At 46.4% G+C, this 26,306-nt stretch overlaps 1 protein-coding gene, 1 non-coding gene and 1 pseudogene across 2 annotated transcripts in view; 1 reads left to right on the top strand and 2 right to left on the bottom strand.

Annotated features, from left to right (window-relative positions):
- Window positions 1-1,018: 1,018 nt before the first annotated feature.
- Window positions 1,019-26,306, bottom strand: part of GOS11 (golgi snare 11) — a 41,962-nt gene continuing 16,674 nt past the window's right edge. The window contains exon 5 of the mRNA XM_087395580.1: window positions 1,019-1,627. Coding sequence (XP_087251706.1) covers window positions 1,514-1,627 — 114 coding nt within the window. The 3' untranslated portion in view covers window positions 1,019-1,513. The remainder of the gene's footprint in view (window positions 1,628-26,306) is intronic.
- Window positions 12,802-12,906, top strand: LOC147886764 (U6 spliceosomal RNA). The gene has a single exon (XR_015543376.1). It is a non-coding gene; the product is annotated as a U6 spliceosomal RNA (small nuclear RNA).
- On the bottom strand, window positions 25,473-26,098 carry LOC147886763 (uncharacterized; annotated as a pseudogene).

Here is a 26,306-nt window from a genome sequence, read left to right as displayed (position 1 = left end):
TGGGATGCCTGAATCCATAATCAATGATCGAGACCCGAGGATGACCAGCCTCTTTTGGAGAGGGCTGTTTGAAAATATGGGCACTATGCTGAATTTTTCGTCATCTTTTCACCCTCAGTATGATGGACAATCGGAGCAAGAAAACTCCACCATCTTGGATATGTTTAAATGCTATGTCTCAGACCATAAAAGCAAATGGGAGCATTATTTGCCTTTGCTGGAATATGCTTACAATAATACGGTGCACACATCCACAAATAAAGCACCTTTTGAAATAGTGGAAGGTGTCAGGAAGATACCTCCCATTTTGCATACAAAAGAGAAAATCTTCACAGCTGATCGTTTTGTGGAAAGCCTTGAAGAGGCTTACAAGAAGATCAAATATGCCTTGCAAAGAAGTCAGGACAAGCACAAAAGAGCAACAGATAAGCACCGCAGGGAATTGGTATTCACAGAAGGTGATTGGGTTTTACTGCATTTTCAGAAGGCAAGGCTGAAAAATAAGAAAGGCAAGGAAAGGTTGTACACAAAGCTGAACATGCGTTACTATGGTCCTTTCCAGGTTTCTGAAAAGATAAACAAGGTAGCTTAGAGGCTAAAGTTGCCTCCGCATTGGAAGATACATAATGCCTTTCATGTGAGCTTGTTAAAGCAATATCATGGAGATATTCCCGAGGATTTACCTAATGAGGTGCAGCCTGAAGTGGAAGAACGGCTTAATCCATATCATATGGTCAATTTTTGCTGCATGCTGTTCTTTCTGTTTGGCCAGAAGGAGAGTTCTAACTTTTTAAAACCTGTCATACTGCTAACTAGAGAAGGTACACTGAAGGAAGATGAAGAGATCATAAATTTTTATAAAAGCATGGTCAGTTCTTGTAATGCAGAAGCCCTTTGATGCCTGTGACAGTCTCACAAATGTAAAACAAAATCAATGCAGCTCATCTAGGAAGAGAGCTGGAAACAACTGGTACCCATATCATCTGAAGGTTAAAAATAGTCCCCCAAAAAGGAAGATACACAGACCATAAAAGAATAACTGAAACATTCCATTTTGTTTGTCCAACTCCCTGTTCCTCAAGGCAAATATACAATTCAAAAGCCAAATATACAATTCACGCATGCCTGCTTCTTCTGCAGTATGATCATGCATGGCACCAATTCAAAAGCCAAATATACAATTCACACACCTTCTTCTGCAGTATGATCACCACATTTTGCAATATAGTAAACATCTATCCTGAAGAACATTTTAATGTGATATACAGAAGCTGCTCTACTATAGATGTCAGTGGGATTTTACAACATGCATAACCTAACTCTGCAAATATTTGCGGTCCTTAATATTCTGAGCATATTCACCTTACATAGAGTATGATACCATTCATCCAATCCCGAAATTTGGACACCTTTAGATTCGGAACACCTTAAGGAAACATGTGTACAGACAAATCCAGCCATAACTTGTGCATGTCATCAGGTGGCCATTATAGGAAACAAATGCCAGATAAAATCACTTGGAGAACCAATAAACCAGAATAAGAAATGTACATATAGATGCCACCAAGGAAAGAACGATAGTATCCTTAGATTTTTTGCGCCTAATTGCTGTCAATACACCATTTACCTGCAGATAGACAAGTTAATCTTGTGCACATAATACACTAAACTGGACATAAATGCACCAGATGCTACCAGATCAAAGAGAGTTCAGGTCAGCAAAGTTGACAGAACCGTGTTTGCATCAGTGTAGTACTTGCAAAATATAAAAGTGCTTTCCTTTCTTATTCAATTGTATGGCTACTTTCTACCTTAAATGTGTCTCCAAGCTGGAAACCTTTTTCCCAAAAAAGACAAAAGGCACCTCTTTTCAAAAAGACTTGTTCTCTTTGGAGGCTTCAGGATACGTGCAAGAATACAGTGCAGTGAGAAACAGGAGAATTTCTAAGCCAGACCCAATGTTGGGAACTCTGAAAAAAGCGTTAATAACTATCAGGCATTCACAGTAGATTGGCTTAAGGAGACAGGGTTTCACATTCCTCAAACACAGATTAAGCTGTTCATCTAACATAAACGAGCAAAGAATCTCAAGCTTGCCAAAGGGCATCCCAAGCCATGCTCCACCATTTAGTAACTGTTTATGCTCACTTTAAAAACACGTCTGCATTCAATAATATTTAGTCTCAGGCTCAATAAAGTATTTGCTCTCTTGCTTTGAAGATTAGAATAGGGGGACTTCCAAAAGATTGGTACAAAGAGGAGGACACTTATAGTGAAATATTGACAAAGATCAAAGCAGGCTTGCCCAACATTGAATGGACGGATGATGATGAGCAGGATGAATACAACTCCAGGCCCGCTTCTATTATGAACTACAAAGGTCAGGCAATCCTTAACACTGAAGTCAAAAGATATACGAATCAAGCTTCTTTGACAATCTTACAAGCTGAAGGGTACCAAAGTATGGATAGCTGAGGAGCTTACACAAGCTCAACTCAAAAATAAGGCAACTGAATTAGCTAAAGTCAGGGCTGCCAGAAAGGATGGAAAATGGGCAGTTTACTGTGAAGGCGTAGGGATCGCCATTGGGCAGTTTCGAGTGTCATCACACCGACTCCGTATCGAGAGCAGACGAGCTGAGGGGATACCCAGAGAGTGTCGCATATGCACGCCATGTGATCGACAAGAAGTCAAGTCAAAGGAGCACTTCGCATTCAGATGTCCCGTCTACTATGAGAAACGTGGTCGATATCACTGTCTCTTCAAAGACGGGTTTGGGCCCCTCTCCAATCTTCTTTCATACCTAGACCAGGGGTGCCTTGCTGCTTTCCTTCATGAGGCACTTAGGCACAAAGAGCACCTACTCAAGGTTCGGATACAGGCCTCCGACACAAAGTCCAATTCCCCCCAAAGCAGGACTATATAGTTTTTTCACTCAAACCGTTTGGATCACACAGTCCCTGACGGGAGACGCAGCAGAGACCTAGAGTATGAGACACGCTATTGTTACGCTCAAGTCGAGGTAACATGACCTCGCAAGGGTCAGTCGACACTTTCCTTTAAAGGATTAATGTTTGTATTATATTTGTTTGGGCTTCATGTAAATGATCAAAAAGGAATAAAGGTCAAGGTCCTTGGTGAGGGTGACATGGCACTAGACTAGGTGGATCTAAGGCTAAGGGACCTAAATGCATGAAATGTGCCTAGGGGCAAATGGTTTCAATGACATCCCGAGAGAGGGGTAAATGATGCATTAAGGAGGGACCCTAGAATGAAGACATGTGGCATACTAGATCCATCTAGGGAATTTTGGGGCTTGGTGGAATTTAGCAAGCAGGAGCTTCACGTAACATGAGGGATTTTGCTGAGAGCTTGCAACCACCGAGATTGGCTGGGAGGACAATCAATGTGCCTATGCCCGTGATTAGAAGAGAGAAGAACAAAGGCGCAACAGATATGCGCTTAACAATTGGTATCAGAGCGTTCAAGTTGATCACGAGAAGTGGGGCAGAACTGGGAGCTATGATCGTATGGTCGTTGTAACCAGACGCTGTCGCACGTTCGGTGATCGTCGTGAACAATTGACAGATCACGGCAGTCCACGGTGTTTAGCTGCAGGCGATTGGGAGCAAGGAAATTGAGAGAGGCCTTGGACTGGTTGGGCACAAGATTGCACTCCAATCGGGATTAGAAAAAAAAGACTACGGTGGTAGATTGTTTGCGTCGTCAGGGAAGCCAAGCGAAAATCTGTCTACTTTTAGCTGGTTACGTCGATGACTCACCAGAAACTGACGCACACGTTGTCATAGATTCCGAAAGTAACATCTGTCACGAGATTGTTGGGACGCATCGAGGTGTGTTGTGGTGCGTCGTATCAGAAGTCGTTGGAGAGCAGTGCGTAGAGGCGATGGTCTGTTGTGTTTCTCGCAAGGTTGTCTTTGTTGACAGAGGTTATCAGAGATTTGCAACTTGGTGTCTTCACGGCCTTTGGCGTCACGAAGGGAAGGAAGACGAAGATAGTACAGCTGAGAGCATTGCGTTGTTTGGCAGTTCGTCAGTCTGGATAACAATTCTGAAGCGAGATAAAGCATAGCGATCATCATAAAAGTTGCACGGAGTTGTGGCATACGATGTTTAGGGAGAACTACCGGATCCACGGGATCATGATATGGTAGCCTACGCACCGATCTTGACGCGATCGAACCAAGTATTGGTTTAATGGTTTAACGAAACCATTAAGAGATGGATAGAAGACCAAATGCTGGTAAGCCTGTCTGCTGATTTCGGAAAGCACACGCTGTGGTACAGAAGGGGGCCCAAGAATCGCTTACCACGATGCGAGGGGAACATGCAGCAAGAATTATAACCAAGGAGCTCTCTATGCCTTCTAAGCTTTGTGGGAGTATTTGCTTGTTTATTTGCCTCCGTGTTTGAGTCAACTTAGATTGCAGGAGTTTCCCTAGTATAGGGAATAGCGGGTTTGGTTACAGTGTGATATATGCCTGGTTAGCTATAAATTTGGAAGTTGGACTTGTGATTTGTAATAACAGTTTCAAGCGGTGTTTAAAATTTTATTTTATTTTTTTAAAACACCCATTGACCTAAATGAAAGTAGAAGAAGAAGCTTCTAGGATGGATCCCGTAGAGTCCAGAGTCCGGCCAACCCCGCAAGTGTCGCGCCCAACAGGTCATACACTATCTGGCAGAATTGCAATGTTAGAGGATGCCTTGCAACAGATTTTAGCGCAGCAGTTACAAACAAATGTAGGGCAGTTTGAGATCAGGAAAATGGTGCATAGTATGTCTGCCAGACCATCTCGTGAGGAGAAAGGTAAATCTCCGATGGAACCGGAGTCCAGTGTTCGTACGGTCGAGCCTAGGAGGGCTAAGGTGCCTAATATTGCCAATTATAGGCCAGAAAAGTATTCTGGTCGGATGTCTGGACCGTAGTTCCGATATCATTGACACCTAGTTACACAAATGGGACGAGGCCTTCACCATTTGTGAAATCAGGAATGATATGAAGAAAATCCGCGAGGCCACCCATATGTTTAATGAAGCAGCGGATAGGTGGTGGATAAAATAACAGAAAGATGGAGTAGCATCCACTACTTGGGAGGGGTTTAAAAAGGAATTTAGAAAACACTTCTTACCTCCTGACGAAGCATCCCAAACTTGGGATCAGTATCGAAACCTTCGTCAGAGAAATTTATCAGTGGCAGAATACACTGATAAGTTTAGAGAAAGTGTAATGAAGGTTGATGAACCCCTACCTCAGTCAATCCACGTAAAAGATTTTATCTTTGGATTGAATGATCGAATCAAGATGGAAGTTCGGGCTAAGTATGCGAACACGCTAGATGAAGCAATTGCCATAGCCCTGAACTATGAGGATGCAAAAGGAAACAGACCAAGTGGGTTTATGCAGGTTGGGACTCAGTATGGGTACCCGAAGAAAACTGGGTTTAAGAAGAAGTGGATTAGCAAAGGAAGTGCCTCACAGCCTAGTGGTCAAGCCAAGCAGGCGAAACCAATTGAGACTCCTAAATCAAGTACCACATTGGAATGAAAAGAAAAGTAACACCAATGGCAGCCCGCGCTTGGTCGAAGTCTTCTTTGAACCCAGAGCAAAGGGAAAAAGCGAGGAGAGAAGGCTTGTGTTTCGGTTGCCTTCAGCCTCATCAGTGGAAAGATTGTCCACGAAACAAAGATCGTCGGATGGCTGAGATGGTGGTCTCAGAATGCGACATGGAAATGGAGGGAAGTCCTAGAGCAGAATAGATGCAGATTCAGCTAGCGGGATCTTCTCAAAGGTCAGTACCTTTTTTGTTATGTGTGTCTATTGCTAAGTTAGTAACTAGTGCACCTGATAATATCCTGTCAAAGCCCGTAGCAACGAGGTATACAGCCTTTAATGATACAGAGTTAACTAAGATGAAAGGGCAAGTAGCTAATCATGATGTCATTTTGTTGTTTGACTCAGTGTCAACGCACAATGTCATTAACTCCAAGCTCGTAAAGAGGCTGAAATTAAAGACTAGCCCATCTGACTATGCATATACAGTCAGAATGGTAGACGGAAGTTCGACTAAAGTATGGGACCAAAGGGTTACCCAGTTGGAGCTTCGAATTCAGGACTATGCTGAGAAGCTTGATTTTGAAATGACTAAGCTTGCTCATGCAGACATAGCCCTAGGTAAGGCTTGGCATTCTAGGAAGCATCCAGCCATAGATTGAAAAAAGCACTTTTATCAATTCAAGATGAATGATGTGCTGTATGTCTTACGAGGTGAAAGGGATATACCTCAAGAACCGTTGGTTTCCGTGATGGAAATTCGAAAAGCTCAAGAAGAGTTTTTGTTTCTTTGTACAGCATCGGTAGAGCCCATTGATGATTCTTCGGCTAGCACTGATGTTGCTCAAAATGGAGAGATGGCCAAGCTGGCTGATCAGATAACAGAGGAGTTCTCTGATTGTTTTAGGGATGAACTACCTTATGGGTTACCTCAAGAACCGTTGGTTTCCGTGATGGAAATTCGAAAAGCTCAAGAAGAGTTTTTGTTTCTTTGTACAGCATCGATAGAGCCCATTGATGATTCTTCGGCTAGCACTGATGTTGCTCAAAATGGAGAGATGGCCAAGCTCGCTGATCAAATAACAGAGGAGTTCTCTGATTGTTTTAGGGATGAACTACCTTATGGGTTATCTCCAGAGCGGAATATTCAGCATAAGATTGAACTAATCCCGGGGGCAGAACCTGTAAATAGACCTCCCTATAGGTTGAGTTTTACCGAAGAAGCGGAGGTGCGAAGACAACTGGAAGAATACAGTTGGGGCAGTTTCAACCAAGTTTCTCACCTTTTGCTTCGCCAGTGATATTAAAGAAGAAGAAAGATGATACTTTTCGCCTCTGTATAGATTATAGAGCATTGAATAATATCACTATTAAGCACAAGTATCCGATGGCTCGGATCGATGATTTGCTAGATGCATTACATGGGGCCGTAATTTTCAGTAAGATAGATCTTAAATGTGGCTACCATCAGATCCGTATTAGAGCCGAGGATATGCATAAAACCGCTTTTAGAAGCAGGTTTGGACATTATGAGTTTTTGGTAATGTCCTTTGGACTTACCAATGCTCCAACTACATTCGTCATGCTTATGAACGATTTACTACATCCGTATATGGGAAAGTTTGTAGTACACTTTATTGACGATATTCTGATATTCAGTAAGAGTATTACTGAGCATTATGAACACTTAAGAATAGTGTTCAGTACTTTGAGGAAAGCAAGTCTTTATGTAAATAAAAAGAAAACTATACTGTGTATGGTAAGACTTGAATATTTAGGATTCATAATTACTTCAGAGGGGGTGGAAATGGATCCAAAGAAAGTGGCTGCGATACTGGCTTTGCGATCATTCTTGGGATTTGTGTCCAATTTTATCGAAGGCATATCAAAGGATATTCCGAAATAGTATCGCCATTGACTGATCTGACCTCTGATAAAGTACCTTTAATATGGGGACAAAATCAACAGAAAAGTTTTAACACCATAAAACAAGATGTGGTCACAAGACCGGTGTTAAAAATAGTTGATCCCCAGAAACCATTTTTTCTTGAAACCGATGCAAGTGGCATTGCGGTAGGAGCAGTTCTCCTCCAAGAGGGTAGGCCAGTAGCCTTTGAAAGCAAAAAGCTTTCTCCCTCTCAACGAAATTGGCCAACTCATGAATTAGAGTTGTATGCTGTTGTCCATGCTCTGAAAACATGGAGACATTATTTGTATGGATCAGAGTTTTATGTTGATGTTGATCACGATACTTTGAAACATTTTTGTAAACAACCTGACTTGAGAGGCCGCCAAGCTAGGTGGACAGAACTCATGCAGGAGTTTAACTTGACGATTCGGTACCGAAGAGGGAAGGATAATAAAATTGCTGATGCATTGTCACGCATTATGCATAACATGAGTTTCACGGTATTAGAGAGTGCTCTAATGACCGAGATTAGAGAAATTCAAAAGGTGAACGAGTTCATCCAGAGCCTTTGGCCTAAGGCTCATGTAATAAAACCCGAGGAAAAGAATGACCTGGCATCCAGAAAAGGCCAAACTTATGCAAGATATGCCATAAGGGATGGTATGCTGAAAAGAAATGGCAAGGTAGTAGTACCTAATCAGAATGATCTCAGGCAGAGAGTCATTCGACAATGCCATGATAGCCCATGTGCAGGACATCCAAGAGTCGAGAAGACATATGATCTTGTGAAGCGAGATTTCTTTTGACCAAAGATGAAAAAGCATATTCATGAATATGTGACACGTTGTTTTTCTTGTCAAGTAAGGCAGAGCGAGTAAAGTCACCCGGACTTTTACAACCTTTGGAAATACCACTAGGTAGGTGGGAGAGCATTTCCATGGACTTTATTGTAGGTTTGCCTACAACACAAGGTGGATATGATTCTATCCTTGTGGTGGTTGATCGTCTTACCAAGATGGCTCACTTCATTCCAACTAGAGAGTCTGTTAGTGCCCCGCAAGTGGCGGATTTGTTTATTAGACATATATTTCGTTTGCATGGATTACCCAAATCCATAGTGTCAGACAGAGATGTCAAATTTACCGGTCATTTTTGGACTGCGGTATTTGAGACACTAAGGATTGAGTTGGGAATGAGTAGCGGGGATCATCCAAAAACAGATAGTCAAACAGAAAGAATCAACCAAATTTTAGAGGATATGCTTAGAACATATGTGTCATTGAGGCAACATACATGGGACAAGTGGTTGCCATTATTAGAATTTGCCTACAATGATAGAAAACATTCCTCTACAGGGTTCAGTCCGTTTGAGCTGAACTATGGTTATAGACTAGCGAATCCAACTATAGTTGGAATACCTCAGAAAGTGCCTAGTGCCACGAACTTTGTGGTTCAGATGCGGGAGATGCTAGCACTTGCGAGAGCAAACATCCGCCAAGCTATGGATAGAGCTAAGGCGTATGCGGATGAAAACCGATCCGCTAGAGAATTTGAGGAAGGAGAAAAAGTTTTTCTCAGAGTTCCTTCGCACTCTAAGTCTTTGACTGCAGGAGTGTGTGCTAAATTATCACCTCGATATTGTGGGCCATGGTTAATTCTAAAAAGAATAGGCAAGATAGCCTATAAATTAGAATTGCCACAGGGTTGTAAGGTGCACCTTGTGTTTCATGTTTCTCATTTAAAGAAATTTTTGCATACAGGTGACTCACTAATCGAGGGTGTTGTTTTGTTTCAGGAGATAGAGGATAATGCAAGACGCAAACCAACAGGAATCCTGGACCGAGGAACAATGCAAGTACGCATTCGAAAGATACCCACAGTGTTGGTTGCATGGCATGGTTTACCTCTATCAGAAGCTACCTGGGAATCTGTATACCAATTACGGAGAGTGTTCCCAGATTTTATCATCGAGGACGCTGATGCCTAAAGAGGGAAGGAATGTTACGCTCAAGTCGAGGTAACATGACCTCAGAAGGGTCAGCCGACACTTTCCTTTAAAGGATCAATGTTTGTATTATATTTGTTTGGGCTTCATGTAAATGATTAAAAAGGAATAAAGGTCAAGGTCCTTGGTGAGGGTCACATGGCACTAGACTAGGTGGATCTAAGGCTAAGGGACCTAAATGCATGAAATGTGCCTAGAGGCAAATGGTTTCAATGACATCCCAAGAGAGGAGTAAATGATGCATTAAGGAGGGACCCTAGAATGAAGACATGTGGCATACTAGATCCATCTAGGGAATTTTGGAGCTTGGTGGAATTTAGCAGGCAGGAGCTTCATGTAACATGAGGGATTTTGCTGAGAGCTTGCAACCACTGAGGTTGGCTGGGAGGACAATCAATGTGCCTATGCCCGTGATTGAAAGAGAGAAGAACAGAGGTGCAACAGATATGCGCTTAACAGCTATAATCAACAACGGACAGACACGCAGATTACACTTAGCGATCTACCATCCCTGTTCAGACCTGGAGCACAGCCCACATGAGTTACAGTAGCTCTGGTTAGGAACAAGGTCATCACCAGGACATCGAGACGGAATGCGCCCACAGACAGCCGCTAGCGCTCCATCACTGGCTATACATCTACACGACCTCGCCCTCCCCGCGAGCTCCCCCTGACACCCACACCATTATGAGACCGCATTGTATTGATGAGGATGATGATGATGCCACTACTAATGATATATGACTATGTATCTTTTTAGGACTTAGCACTCAGCATGGGTGATGATGATCGCTTAGTAGCTCCACCCGGGCTTGGGGGGAGGACCAGGAACTCCCCACCAAGACCCAGTTCTATCGTGACCACTTCCTGAGAGTATCAAAGGAGGGATTCATTATCAAACCCCAATATCTTGAGGATAGAGGAGTATCTCATGCACTAAGGATTGCCATTGGTCAGATGCAGGTTTCATCCCATCAGCTGAGGATTGAGGCAGGGAGAGCAACGGGTATACCTAGAGAGCAGCGGATCTGCACACTATGTACGAAGGGGGCGGTTGAGACAGAGGAGCATTTTCTTTGTGTTTGCCCAACCTACTACGAGATTCGAGGTACCACTGTCTCTACCTAGAGGGGAATGGCTTCGATCCTTTGTCACGACTGATCCATTTCGATGACCAGGTCTGTATCGGACTTTATCTGAAGGAGATGCGGCAACACAGGGAGGTGCTGCTACGACAGATTAGAGAGCAGCAAAGGGTGGTCAAACCACTACAGGACATAGAGGATGACCGGACACAGCGGCACATCACAGACTTCTATACATTTGAGTCAACCCCCGGACACAGTGGAGTGGAGGCAGAGGAGCTAGCCAATATGAGAGCAGTCTGGATGAGCAGGCGGCACAGTACCGCTGAGAGAGGGACACAGAGGCCACATGTGCGACAGAGAGCCCCCAGATTACACTCTATTGAGGTCCAGCCTATCACTGCTTTCCTCAGAGGGGACCGACAGAGACGAGGGATCGCTCTAGACATAGCCCAGAGAGTCCAGAGAGCGAGGAGACCGCGCCCCCCACTGCAACACAAGACAGCTCAACAGACGTAGATACGAGATACTTTTGCAGCCCACCAGAGAGCCATCACTATACCAGGCTTCGGTTTCGTCCCAGCGCCTGGATAGATTGATTGATATGATATGATTATGATGATGATTATGATTATGATTTTGTTAGCATAGATTAGTACTCAACAAGGGTCCTAGTGTACCCTTTGCTTCAGCCCACTGAGGCTTGTATGAGTTCGCTTTTCTGTGCACTTTGTCCCATAGGCCCGCAAGGTCTCCCGTGGACGTTAATATACCTTTCTTTCTTTCTTTCTTTTTGCTTGTTTATCAGGTTTTCTACCCATCTCATAGACCCATCGGTCTTTCGTAGACTTTAATAAAATCTCTCTCTCTCTCTCTCTCTCTCTCTCTCTCTCTCTCTCTCCCCCCCCCTCCGTTCAGCTTCGCCTCTCCGCTCTGCTCAGCCTCCCCCGCTTATCCTCGCCGCTCAGCCTCTCTGCCACTTAGCCTCCCCGCCTGCTCTCTCTCCGCCGCCACCTGCCTGCTAGCCGTCACCTACTAGCCTAGCCTCTCCATCCGCTAGCTCCCTCCGCCTACTAGCCCCTCCACTGCCACTTGCTGTATAGCTCGCCGTACAAAGGGGGGTTTTCGTCAGCTAACCCAGCTTCAGTCTGAGGTGAGCCCCTAGCTCAGTCTGAGGTTTTAGCTCAAACAAAGGGGTCACTGATTGCGCAGGTCTTTGGAGTTCCCGAAAACGAAGCTTTTCCCATCGACTCCAGCCACCAAGAAGCCATCCTACGCCGCCATGGCATCGACGCCTTCCCCCTATGCTCTGGCTTATCACATATTTCAAAGTAAGCTTGATCCACACGAACGGATTTACTTCCTACATCAAGAACTCAGAGATGCAAAGCTCCGCATTGCCTCCTTGGAGAAGATAGTTTCAGAAATGAAGAATGAAGGCAGACAAGAGGTAATACAAGAAGTCCTACAACAATGCAACACCACAGCTCGTAGTCAAGGTCCAAGAAATGGTCAACACTCAGCTCAAATCCATGGGACAGGAAATTACAGCAGCAATACACAACAAGATCAACAAATGTGATCTCTATACTGAGGTAAGAGAGCAGCAAACCATTGTAAGTAACAAGAAGATTTTACGCATTGGAGGACTGCAAGACAGGTGCCTTAGCTGTTTTGGAATGGAAGAGGAAGAGGAACACATTAATGAGAGCAAGATCATTCAACTCAAGAAGGCAGTACCACAAATCGATTGGGATGAGAATCACATAAGCTTCATCACTCAAAAGGGTAGCCAGGCACAGATCTACTTCACAGAAAAAAGCTCAAGGGTCAAAATCCTTAGACAAACCAACAAGCTGAAAGGTACTAGGATTTGGATATCTGAAGAGCTCACTATGACCCAACTCAAACAACGGGCAAATGAACTCATCAAAGTGAAAGAAGCAAGAAAGGAAGGTAAATGGGCGGTCTACCAAGATGGGCAAGCACTGATAAGAGATTTCAAACCTAAACCCAAAGATCCTCACTCTTAAACTGATGTTATTCAGATCACTCTTACATAATACATGCACGTAGTTATGTTATGATATTATAATTACCTGGGCTGAGTTGCTGTACTCCCCCACAGACTCTCAGTCTCTAATTGATGTTGTGTGTATTTTGTCCCATGGACCCACGAGGTCTTCCGAGGACATTAATCTCTCTCTCTCTCTCTCTCTCTCTCTCTCTCTCTCTTCGGAGACATCTGATAAAATTGGAACGATACAGAGAAGATTAGCATGGCCCCTGCGCAAGGATGACACGCACAAATCGAGAAATGGTCCAAATTTTTTTTCATGGGTCCCATGGGTCGGTTTCTCGGCCCCCAGAGGACGGTAATACATTCTTCTTCTTCTTCTTCTTCTCTCACAGATGGCAAAGCGATCATCAAAGAAAGAGTAGACATGGGGGAGGAGGATGGCGAACGATGACGGTGTCGAGCCAATGGGATGCATGCCAAAATGGACTGAAAATGGCAGTGTGGAATTGCAATGGTACCCTTTGGTCCAATCCAGGGGGGTTCTTGGAGACCTACACTCATAGAGACATGATCTTTTACACCGAGACACATGAGAGCCCAAAGAGAGGGCTGCCCATAGTGACGGGACATATCTAGGGGCACACATATGCATGCTCTCTCTATGATGTCCCAAGTCAACAAACACCACCGGATATGTCCTCTATGCCCAAGCCCATCTCCAAGCAGCCTTTTTTTTCAGGGCGGTGAGGGAAAAGAGACAAAAGGAATGGTGTTGTCTCAAGGGCGCGCTCCTGAGATCGATTAACACAAGGATAATCAAGCTAATTCCCATCATCTGTTCACTGCACAAAATGTGTGTGCTGCCCTTCTTCAATTTCATAACCGGAGATCAATCATGAGGGATTACGCATGAGCACTAAGCACTTTGCACATGGGCAAAAGGTCCTCACTCCGGTTCTAGCGCAGTTGTTCAACCATGCCGTATGCCACAGTTTCCCACCTACCTGAAGCACTACCATTGTACCAATACACAAGGCAGGGGATCCCATGGACACTGGAAACTACCGCACTCTTATGATTAGCCACACTCTATCCAAGATTTATGGGTCGGTGCTGGAAAAGAAAGAAACATAGAAAGTTTATTAGAGTCTACGGAAGACCAATGGGTCTATGAGACTGGTAGAAAATGTGATGCAACAAGTAGAAGGGTGGAGCTACTAAATGAGCATCATCACCCACGCTAAATGCTAAATGCTAAGTCCTAAGTGGTACATAGTCATATCATCAGCAATGGCATCATCATCATCGTCATCCTCATCATAATCATCATAATCACCATCATCAAGTCAATCATCATCATGTCAGGCTGGCTCTGGCCAATACAATATGAACCCACAGGGGTGTAAATGTGAGGGAGGGCTTGAGGGGGGACGATGCCGTGCCAATGTGTAGCTAGTGATGAGGCACTGGTGACTGTCTATGGGCGCTACCCGTCTCGGTCTCCTGGCAATGACTCTGCTCCTGACCCCCAAGGCTACTATGACCCTATGGGTCATGCCCTAGGTCTGAACTGGATGGGAGGTTGCCCATCGTGATCTGCGTGTCCATCCGCTGTCGCGTATGGCGTGCCTCAAGCTCTAGATCTTTGTTGCACCTACTGTGAATGACTGTGCGATCTGTGTGATCTGATTGGAAGAACTCTGTGATCCTGCTCTAAGACGAGTCACATAGTGTGCCTAAGGCCTGTCTCTGCATCTTGAGTAAGTGCTCTTTGTGCCGAACCGCCTCATGAATGAAGGCAGCAAGGCACCCTTGGTCTGGATATGAAAGAAGTCTGAAGAGGGACCCAAAACCGTCCCTAAAGAGACAGTGATATCGACCACGGAACTCATAGTATACAGGGCATCTGAGTGAGAAGTGCTCCTCGGTCTCTACCTCTTGCTGATCGCATAACATGCATGGGCGGTTCTCCCTAGGTATCCCCTCAACTCGCCCGTTCTCATTACAGAGTCGATGCAATGAGACTCAAAACTCTCCTATGCAATCGCCATAAAACTCTAATTGTCACATGATAACTGCGTAGGCTTGTTCTGCACTGCACCCATGTCTCCCAGAATCCTCCTCAACCACACTGCCTCGCAAGAAGCAAAGCATGCTGATTTGTACTCAGCCTCGATAGAAGAAAGAGCAACTGTGGGTTGTTTCTTGCTGACCCATGACACAGATCCAGATCCAAGTGAGAAACAGTAACCTATCACTGATCTCCTGTTGTCCACGTCTCCTGCCCAATCCGAGTCGTAGAATCCGGTCAAGATGTTGCCCTTGGTATAGGTGATGCCATAATCAAGTGTGTCTTTGATGTATTTCAGCACCCGCATCCCTGCCCTCCAATGGTTCTCCCAGGGCTTATTGGAAAACCTGCTTAGTACACCAGTCGCAAAGCTGATGTCCGGCCGTGTGTTGCACAAGTAAATCAAACTACCCACAAGCCTTCTGTACTTCGCTTCATCCACCAGTGGTGATGAATCCTCGTTTGAGAGCTTCACGTCAACCTCCATAGGGGTACCAACTGTCTTGCACTCAGCCATGCCAAATGCCTTCAGTATCTCTCCAGCATACTTCAACTGTGAAATGAAGATCTGTTTTGGCTCTTGCCAAACTTCCCCAAACAAAAATGCATCAGTCCGAGGTCTGCAGTCCGAGGTTTGTCATCTCAAACTCTCTTCCTAGCAAATGCTTTGTCTGCGAGATCTTCTCTTCATGGTTCCCTATTACGACAAGGTCATCCACATAAAGGACCACGATTATACATCTCCCTCCTCTGAAGATATACAAATTTGCATCTGATGGGCTCCTCCTGAACCTGTTTTGCAGAAAGTAGGCATCAATTTGCTGGTACCACGCTCGTGGGACCTGTTTCAGCCCGTAAAGTGCCTTCTTTAGTTTACAGACTTTACCTTCTGAACCAGGGATCACAAAACCTGGTGGTTGTTCCACGTATACCTCCTCCTTAAGATCCCCATTCAGAAAGGCGGATTTTACATCCATCTGAAACACGGGCCAACTTCCCTGAACAGCTAAAGCCAAAACACTGCGAATTATGGTTAGTCGAGCTGTGGAAGCAAAAGTATCCTGATAATCAAAACCATGTACCTGTGCAAATTCTTTTGCCACGAGCCGAGCCTTGTACTTATCCAACGTGCCGTCAGACTTGTACTTTGTCTTGTACATCCACTTGGTGCCGATTACCGTGCATTTTGGTGGACGATCCACAAGGTCCCAAGTGTTGTTCTTCATTATGGAGCAATACTCCGACTGCATAGCCTCCATTCACCTATCATCACCCTGTGCCTCTTCAAGACACTTGGGTTCATCAGCACAAATCACTTCTGTCATCAAAGCATAGTTGACCAAGTGTTCCTGCGCTCTTCTTTGTTCCTTTGATCTCTTGGACCGGCAGTGTTCGGATGGTTCCTCCTCAATGACTGGAGGTTCTCTCCCGTCCAAAAGCTGCTTTACCCACTTCAGGAATGGCTTTTGCCGTTGTAATTATGCAGGCTCTTCTTCATCTTCTTTATCTTGAATCCTCTCAAGCACCGTTGGGGGAGTTCGGTCTACTGTTGGTGGTGGTACTGGATGGATATCCTAGTCGTGGTTGTCTGGGAAGGAAGCATCCTCCTCCAATTGATGCGGCTGTTCTGAGAAGAGCACATCGCGACTTACTATTACCTTCTTGGTAACAGGGTTATAGAGACGGTAACCCTTTTCCTCTTCACTGTAGCCCAAGAAAATATACTTCCGGCTCTTCGGTTCCCATTTGGTCCTGTTAGCATCAGGGACATACACAAAACAATCACATCCAAAAACTCTGAAATGTGCAACTGAAGGTTTCTTACAAAAAAAGACTTGCAGTAGAGTCATCCCATTCACAACTTTCGTGTAGCTACGATTCAGAATGTAAACTGCAGTGTTACATGCTTCAGCTCAAAAAGTCTTTGACAAATCTTTCCCTTTCATCATACTCCTGTCCATTTCACAGATGACGCGTATCTTGCGTTCTGCTAATCCATTTTGCTGTGATGTATGTGGCGGGGGTTTCTACCTCTTGATCCCATGACTTTTGCAGTAACTCTCGAATTCAGTTTATGTAAACTCTCCACCTCTGTCTGATCTCAATTTCTTCACCTTCTTTCCCATTTCTTTCTCGACCATTACATTCCTTAGTCTTCAGGAAGTATATCCATATCCTTCTACTGTAGTCGTCGATCAGCGTCATGAAGTAGCAGGAACCACCCAAAGCTTCTGTCTCCATCTTTCCGCAGAGGTCTGCGTGAATGAGCTCTAAAGAAGCCTTTGCCCTACTGGCCTCTTTAGGAAAGGGCTGCCGATGCTGCTTGCCCAGCATGCAAGCTTCACATACATCGGGCAGATCTGAAATTTCTGGTAGGTCTGCAATCATTCCACTTTTATGCATCTCTTTCAAAGAATTAAGGTTTAGATGACCAAACCTCTCATGCCACAGCTTAGTGTTCTTCACATCGGCTCGAGCACTGAAAGCTGAGAGTTCGTAGATGTTGCATCGTGTATCTTTACCAACGACCTTTCCTTGAAGATCCAGGATCTATGCACCATTCTTATCAAATTGAACTTTCAGGTCCCGATCCGTGATCGCAGAAATGGACAACAAGTTTCTCTTGATATCCGTCACATAAAGAACATAGGACAACTGTTTTACAACTCCATCTGACTTAAGAGCAATCGTACCTTTTCCTTTTGCTGGACATTTTGCATCATTGCCGACTGCTACCAGGATGTCATTCCCTACCGGTTGTAGAGAGGTATACCAATCCTTCCGATTGGTCATGTGGCGCGATGCACCATTGTCAATGATCCAAGGTTCATCCGCAGGTACATGAACTGCCTCCGTGCAAATCTCCTCAATTGCTACGAACAGCTCTATTGGTGCTGCCTGCGCGCTGTTGCTGGACTCTTTCTTTACTCCGTTCTTCTCATCTGCAATCTTCTTTCGGCACTCCTTCTACTTGTGCCCTGCCTTGTTGCAATAGAAGCACTTGATCTTCTTCTTTCTCTTTTTATCATCAGAAGAAGATGGGTTACCAGAGTCCTTACCCTTACCTTTCTTTGATCCAGCGTAGAAAGCCGAATCTTCTCCAGTCCTCGTCTTTTGACGCATCTCCTCCTCCAGAAGCATCGCGCTGAAATCCTCTAAGTTGAGGGACGGATTTCTGTTCTGCGTATTCAGCGCCGTAACAAGACCGTCGTACTTTGGTGGGAGAATCCGTATACACCTTCGTGCTAGATTCTCGCTGGTGATGGTGATGCCAATCGCAGTCATCTGATCGTGCAGATTCTTCACCCTGGTGATGAACTTCTCTGCCGCTTCAGACTCAGACAATTTCTCATTCGTGAGTTGAGTCTCCAGATTCTGAATCCGCGTCTGATTCGTGGTCTAGTACTGATTTTTCAAGACCGTCCATGCCTCCTCCGCTGTGGTGACATGTTGAATTAACGCCATGACGGAATCACTTGCACTACAAACAATAGAACACAGCGCATCTGCATTTCTTCTTGTCCACGCGAGAATCTCATCCACAGTTGGTACTATCTGTTGTTCTGCATTGGCTGGATCCGGTCTCGCAACCGGCCTCACATCCACCCCAGTAGCAGTGTCCCAAAGCTCATATGCGCTTAGGATGGTCTTCATCTTGAACTTCCAGAGTGGATAGTTAGAGCCGTCCAACTTTTCGCTTTCGCCGAACGGTGGGATTCGCAGTCTTGCGGGCTGGGCCATCTCTCACAATCTGCTCGCAAACAGAAACACACTACCAAATCTTCTTGCTAGAGTCCAGGCTCTAATACCATGTAAGAAAACAATATAACATCTGTGCTCAACAGATAACAGGGTCTCGTACGCAAGAGAGAACACAGATAGTATGGAGGATCAAAAATTTGATTACTGTAGAACTGATACAATAGATGGCGCTACCTCCCAACCGTGCGCTCCTATGAAAGAAGCTTCGATGGCGAGCTGGAAACAGTAGAGGACGGAGGCTGGATGCTAAGGAATCAGGATTGCTGTAGCCAGTGATGAAATGGGCTTCACGGGCTTGCTCTTATATAGCCACTAGTCATAGTCGGTTAGACCCAATGTGGTGACCGATCCAGTCCACCTAAAACGGTCGACTGGGGGTCAGTCCCGAAATAGGCCACCGACCACACGATAGAACCGTGGCGTAAAACAAAGCAACAGACCTACGGATACCGTTCGGCCCACAGCCATCCGGAATCATCTCGGACTCCAAACGGGCCCGCAACCCGAGAGTGGGCTGCCCCGGGAAAAGCCCCATCCACCCTCAATGCGGTCAGTCATGGGATGCCTTCCCGCACTTGCATGTAGCCTAGTTGGCAGTGTGCCAACTCCGTCCAGCCATCAGGCCACACATGGCCCCCATCTGGTGTCCAAACCAGAACCTATAGGATAACCGAGCTACTCAAATGCCTTCTCCTCATATGGGGGGCTTACAAGTACAGTTAGCTGGTTCCCGCGTAGTTACATGAGAGTGGAGCATTGATATCTAACAAGGGCATCTACGCTGTATTGAAAGGGAAGCAATCTGTCAATGTGGAGCCCCAATCTTTCGAGCCACCTGCATGTCTGTGCATACCAACCTCTCTCATCCCCTCCATCCGTCAAGCCCATGGACGAGGACAGAGCCATCCATAACAGCCTACGTCACCCCGATGTGCAAGATCTGTACTATCTAACACGGTGTAGGTAAGTGATGGTCTAGAATGCCACATCTAGCTGCAATGGGGAAGTGCCAAACTCGGCCTGAATATATGATGTGGCATTGGTGGCTTGCCTTAGATTATCCGTGAAAGCAGGAGAATCTACAGTCTCTCTACTCAAGCCCACTGTCTGAAAGGTCTGGCCCCCAAGAAGGGCTACCATACATGCCTTGGTCTGAGGATGTGGGCATACTAGATCCATCTAGGGAATTGGGGCTTGGTGGAATATGGTGCTGTTCTGAGAGTTTGCTACCACCGAGATTGGCTGGGAGAAAAATCTGAGTGCCTGTCCCGTGATTGATCGTTGAATTGGAAATATGCAGCAGGTTACACTGTCTGGTAGAATTGCATTATTGGAGGATGCCTTGCAACAGATTTTAGCACAACAATTACAAGCAAATGTGGGGCAATCTGAGCTCAGAAAAATGGTTCATAGTATGTCTGCTAGACCATCTCATGAAGAGAAGGGTAAAGCTCTAATGGAGCCTGAATCCAGTGTTCATACGGTTGAGCCTAGGAGGGCTAAGGTACCTAATATTGCCAATTATAGGCCAGAAAAGCATTCTGGTCGGATGTCTGACCGTAGTTCCGATATCATAGATACCTGGTTACACAAATGGGACGAGGCCTTCGCCATTTGTGAAATCACGAATGATATGAAGAAAATCCGCAAGGCCAGCCATATGTTTAATGAGGCAGCGGATAGGTGGTGGATAAGATAGCAACAAGATGAAGTGGCATCCGCTACTTGGAAGGGGTTTAAAAAAGAATTTAGAAAACACTTCGTACCTCCTGGCGAAGCATCCCGAGCTTGGGATCAGTATCGAAACCTTCGTCAGAGAAATTTATCAGTGGTGGAATACACTGATAAGTTCAAAGAAAGTGTAATGAAAGTTTATTAACCTCTACCTCTGTCAGTTCAAGTAAAAGATTTCAGGGACTGAATGATCGAACCAAGATGGAAGTTCGGGCTAAGTATGCGAACACGCTAGATGAAGCAATTGCCATAGCCCTGAACTATGAGGATGCCAAAGGGAATAGACCAAGTGGGTTTGTACAGGTTGGGACTCGGTATGAGTACCCAAAGAAGACGGGGTTTAAGAAGAAGTGGATTAGCAAAGGGAGTGCCTCATAGCCTAGTGATCAAGCCAAGCAGACGAAGCCAGTTGAGACTCCTAAACCAAGTACCACCCTTGGAGTGAAAAGCAAAGTAACACCAATGGCATCCCAAGCTTGGTCGAAGTCTTCTTTGAACCCAGAGCAAAGAGAAAAAGTGAGGAGAGAAGGCTTGTGTTTTGGATGCCTTCAGCCTCATCAGTGGAAAGATTGTCCACGAAACAAAGATCATCGGATGACTGAGATGTTGATCTCAGAATGCGACGTGGAACTGGAGGAAAGTCCCAGAGCAAAATAGATGCAGATTGAGCTAGCGGGATCTTTTCAAAGGTCAGTTACCTGTTTTGTTATGTGTGTCTGTTGCTAAGCTAGTAACCAGTGCACCTGATAATGTCCTATCAAAGCCCGCAACAACGGGGTATACAGCCTTTAACGATACGGAGTTAATTAAGATGAAAAGGCAAGTAGCCAATCATGATGTCATTGTCTGGTTTGACTCAGCGTCAACGCATAATGTAATTAACTCCAAGCTTGTAAAGAGGCTGAAATTTAAGACTAGTCCATCTGACTATGCATATACAGTCAGAGACGGACGGAAGTTCAACTAAAGTATAGGACCAAAGGGTTACCCAATTGAAACTTCGAATTCAGGACTATACAAAGAAGCTTGATTTTGAAATGACAAAGCTTGCTCACGCAGATATAGCCCTAGGTAAGGCTTGGCATTCTAAGAAGAATCCAGCCATAGATTGAAAAAAGCACATTTATCAATTCAAGATGAATGATGTGCTGTATGTCTTACGAGGTGAAAAAGATATACCTCAAGGACCGTTGGTTTCCGTAATGGAAGTTCGAAAAGCTCAAGAAGAGTTTTTCTTTCTTTGTACAACATCGTTAGAGCCGATTGATGGTTCTTCGGCTAGCACTGATGTTACCCAAAATGGAGAGATGGCCAAGCTGGCTGGTCAAATAGCAAAGAAGTTCTCTGATTATTTTAGGGATGAGTTACCTTATGGGTTACCTCCAAAGCAAAATGTTTAGCATAAGATTGAACTAATCCCGGGGACAGAACCTGTAAATAGACCTCCCTATAGATTAAGTTTTACCAAAGAAGCGGAGGTACCAAGACAACTGGAAGAATACCTCAAGCTGGGCAGATTCAACCCAGTTTCTTACCTTTTGCTTCGCCAATGATATTAAAAAAAAAGAAAGATGATACTTTTTGCCTTTGTATAGATTACAGAGCATTGAATAATATCACTATTAAGCATAGGTATCCGATGGCTCAGATCGATGATTTGCTAGATGCATTACATGGGGCCGTAATTTTCAGTAAGATAGATCTTAAATGTGGCTACCATCAGATCCGTATTAGAGCCGAGGATGTGCATAAAACCGCTTTTAGAAGCAGGTTTGGTATGAGTTTTTGGTAATGCCATTTGGACTTACCAATGCTCCAACTACATTCGTCATGCTTATGAACGATTTACTACGTCCGGGGAAGTTTGTAGTACATTTTATTGACGATATTCTTGTGTTCAGCAAAAGTATTGCTGAGCATCATGAACACTTAAGAATAGTGTTCAATACTTTGAGGAAAGCTAGTCTTTATGTAAATAAAAAGAAAACTGTACTATGTATGGTAAGACTTCAATATTTAGGATTCATTATTTTTTTTTTCCGCAAAAAGTAGTGCTAGTTATATTGCTTGAAAACGAGAGTACAAGAAGGCTAACGGGCTGTAATCACAAAGCGGATACAGCCTGTGGTAACAAAATAATTACAAGCCTCTCAGGGCATAATCATCTGAGTATGGACAAACAGCCACGGTGGGAGGGAGTAATGCCACTGAAGAGCGTGTGAATGATCATGCTCCAAATGTCCGATAGGGTCTGGGTAGTAGAAGAAGCCTGATCTCCTAAGGTCTGCGCGCATCTAGAAGTGCCAGCCTACAATACTCCCTATGATCTCCCAAACTGGGTGCCAAGTCATCGCTCCTGCATCTGTCTCTGTCAGATGCCAAGGGAAGCTTTCCATGTATGCCCAGGTGGCCTACGTGATGAAGAAAACTGGATCCTGCCGAGAGAACTCATAAGCCAAGTGATGTCCCATCTCGGTACTGCACCAGCAAACGGCTCCCCAAGTGACCGGTCCTAGTTCGGGTGCAGCGCTCGCTAAGATCCCCATGACTCCCTTCCACACTGTCTGAGCATGCGAACAGCTCCAAAGGCAATGCTTCAGGGACTACTCCTGAAAACACATCTAGCAGTGCCCCTCCTGCCCCATCTGCCTCAGCCATCTCCCAACGGGTAGCCCCTTGTGGACCACCATCCAAAGAAAGTAAGAGATCTTCCTCGGTTGCCAACTTGCCCAAAGAGTCTTTCAAAATGTACGAAGAAAGACCAGAGATATCCCTTGGGCATACCAACAATGTGCCTGGGTGGGTAGCCTGCGCTAGAGAGCCCCCAGAGCACGCCTACCGATGCGCGCGTTGTATGAGAAGAAGGGGGTAGGGTTCTCTGAGGTCTCCAGTGGTGGCAAGCGGGTCCCACTCCACCTCTATCAAGGAGTGGCCCTCCCAAATCCAGAGTCTCTAGTCCTGGTCCTAAACAATCAGGGGGTCTATATGCCACGCTTTCCCTTGCAACCCTATGATGCGAAGGCGCTGCCACGGAAGCTAGGGGTCGATCACGACCTCTCTGCTCTGGAGACGGCTACCATCGGCGACGGAGAAGAAGTGAATCGAGGAGTCCGAGAAAAGGCCTGCAACCACCAAAGGAATGCCCCAGGGAGTGAACTGCCGTAGCCACCTCTCATCTCTTGAAAGGAGCCGTCTGGTGATCATGGGAATCCTCCAACCTGTAGGAATGGCAGCATCGATCTCCGCTCGCCGAGCCTGGATCCCACGTGCCGTACCTACTACTGCTGCCAGCTCGCATGGGCCCAACTGGCTATAGACGTCCCTCCAAACCCAAAGCGAGCGCGTAGGCCCACGCGCCCAGAGCGCCCATGGGATATGGGATCTCTCTCCAAGCTGGCGACCTGTATCATCTGTCACCAGGCTGCTCCAGATCAGGGGCTGTCTGTCTATCTCCTCTCGGCAGCTGGGGGGAACCTGAGAGAGGCTGTGCTGCAACTTCCTCCGGACCGAGACGAGGCCGTGGAGGAAGGGGGAGCGGGGCTGAAGTGAAAATCCACCAAATAGACGGCTGCCAATCACCCCCTTTCTAGGGGATACACGCGCTGAGACCATGCTGCAGCAAGAGCTTCCACGTCTGCCCTCCTGAGGTCAGACCGCGGATGACTAACTTGCCAAGTAATGCCTGACTCTGAAGTTCTGGATCTATGATGCCAAGACCGCCCTCTCTCTGGGGGAGAATGACCGTCTGCCAGGCGACCCGGGCTCTAGTGGTGCCAGAACCATCTGAGCCAGACCACAGAAAGTTCCGCACCAGTCTCCTGAGCCCGGCTACGCACGATCTCAAGAAACACCAGCAAGATGCCACGTACCAAGCGGTGGCTAGAAGGACCTGATTGACCACAAGGGCCCTGCCTGCCAGAGATAGCCGAGCCGTGCTCCAGAAGGCTAGCTTCCGTCGTATGGAAACTAGGACCAGTAGGAACTGCTGAGCCGGCGTGATATCCAGCCCTACTTGGAATCCCAGGTAACGTGTCGTCTGTCCTCTAGGGATCCAACGAAACCCCAGGAAAATACCCCACTGTGAGCTGGCTCCCGGATCCGTAAGAAAACCAACTGACTTATGCCAGTTGATTTTCGCCCCAGCGGCTAGGCAAAAAACCTCTAAAGACAGTCTCACTCGCTCCAGTGACTCGATATCATCTTGCACATATAGGGCCGTGTCGTCTACATACTCAGAGTCCAAAAGTTCTGCATCGTCCCGAATAGGGAGGCGCATCCCTCGAAGACCAGTGGTGCGGGCTCTTAGGAAGTGAGTCATGGCCTCCGCAAAAAATAGGAAGAGGTAGGGCGCAAGCAGGCAGCCCTGACGTATCGAGCGCTCGAGGGTGAATCTCTCCCCCATCCTGCCACTGATGATAACCCGGCTGGAGGCAGATCTGTAGAGGCTCGCAATACCTCTGATCCACTCGTTCGGGAAACCGAACCGAGAAAGTGTGCCCTCCAAGAAGGACCAGTCTACCCTGTCGTACGCCTTCTCAAAGTCAAGAAGGAGTACGGCAAGGTGCTGGCCACTATGTTGGGCCCACTCCGTCGCCTTTGAGAATGTGAAGATGTTGTCCAAAATGCTACGATCTTGGACAAAACCAGTCTGGGTGTCATGGATCAAGTCATGTAGCAGGGGTCGGATGCGGCTACTAATCATCTTGGCGAGGATTTTATAGGCAATCGGGAGGAGGGTGATAGGGCGCCACTGTTTGATCTCCTGACGGTCCACCCCTTTGGGGATGAGGCAAATCAAGCCTGTCGCAAGGCTCTCTGGCATCTGTCCGCGGGAGAAGATATGCTGGAAGGCTGCGAGCAAGGGCTGGTGGATCTGCTCCCAAAAGGTGGTGAAGAAAGCTCTAGAGAGCCCATCCTCACCTAGGCATTTCTGCCCATCTATATCGCTAACAGCATCCTGCATCTCTGCCACGGTGAATGGGGCGAGAAGGGTTTCACTCATGCTAGGCTGCATGAGCGACGGCATATACCTCCACACCTCCTCCCTGCATCGGCGGGCACGAGGGTCTTGGGGCTCCTGCTGGAACAAGGATCTGTAGAAATTTGTCGCCAAGTCCCTGACCTCGTCTGGATCTGTCCTGACACTACCATCCTGCGCTCTAAGAGAGCGCTCTAAGAGATCGGAGTTGTTCCCCTGCTGACCTCTAGCCATGAGTCCTGAAGAACTCTCTGCACATCCTGTCGCCTTTCCTAGCCCAAAAGGGCTTGGAAGCATGAAACGAGAACTCTGAGCGTTGCTGGGTGATCTCCTCTAACATGGCTCAGGCTCTAACCTCCTGTTGTCTGAGCTCCTCAGAGCCTGGAGAAAACTGCTGCATCCGCTGTATCGAGACAAGGTCTCGTCTGAGACCCTCTCCTTCGCCCACCACTGCTGCCTGACCAGAGTCGCCTCCTGCTAACATATGAGACTAGAGTCGGCAAGAACTTGAGCTACCTAAGCTGCCATATCGCCCATGGGGTCCCAATCCTGCTCCCACAGGTCCACTATCCTGCTGCGATCCGCTGCTCTGTAGTAGACGGAGTCTGGGATCCGCAGTCCAGGACTAGGATGATTGGGTCATGGTCAGAGAGGGTCGTCCCTGGAACCACCCCTGACTCTCCACCTCTGCCTATCGCCCAATCACTGACATAGAAACGGTCCAACCGCTCCAAAAGTCTGCCTCCCTCCCTCCTATAACCCCAAGAGAAGTCCAGGCTCCCTGTCCATCTGCAAAAGGAAGGCTCCCTCCAACTATCCTGACCTCCCACAGCGAACAAGAAGAAGTCCCATTCCGCCTGCTCCGCCTGAGCTATACCGAAGAACTCTGGGCCTCGTCCCTGCTGATCCTCTAAAGCCTCAAGGTTATTGAAATCCCCTCCTACAATCCAAGAATCCATCTCTAGCAATAAGTCTGTCAAAGAGCTCCAGAAAGCGGCTCTCCGTCTAAGGTCAGTGGGGGCATAGATATTGAGGATGCCGATGCAGGATCCCTCAATATTCAAGCCCACCCAAAGCGCTCGTCCTGGGATCAAGGTGCCAAAACCACACACATGTTGAACTAGAGAAGCGTCGATGAAGGTACAGACACCCCCGCTCCTCCCCTGC

This window comes from Dipteris shenzhenensis, chromosome 24 (genome assembly GCF_047967505.1).
Source record: "Dipteris shenzhenensis isolate YYH24624 ecotype China chromosome 24, Dip_SZ_1.0, whole genome shotgun sequence".
Lineage (NCBI taxonomy): Eukaryota > Viridiplantae > Streptophyta > Polypodiopsida > Gleicheniales > Dipteridaceae > Dipteris > Dipteris shenzhenensis.
The sequence above is the reverse complement of the archived record's forward strand: the minus strand, read 5'-3'. Positions and strand labels throughout refer to the sequence as shown.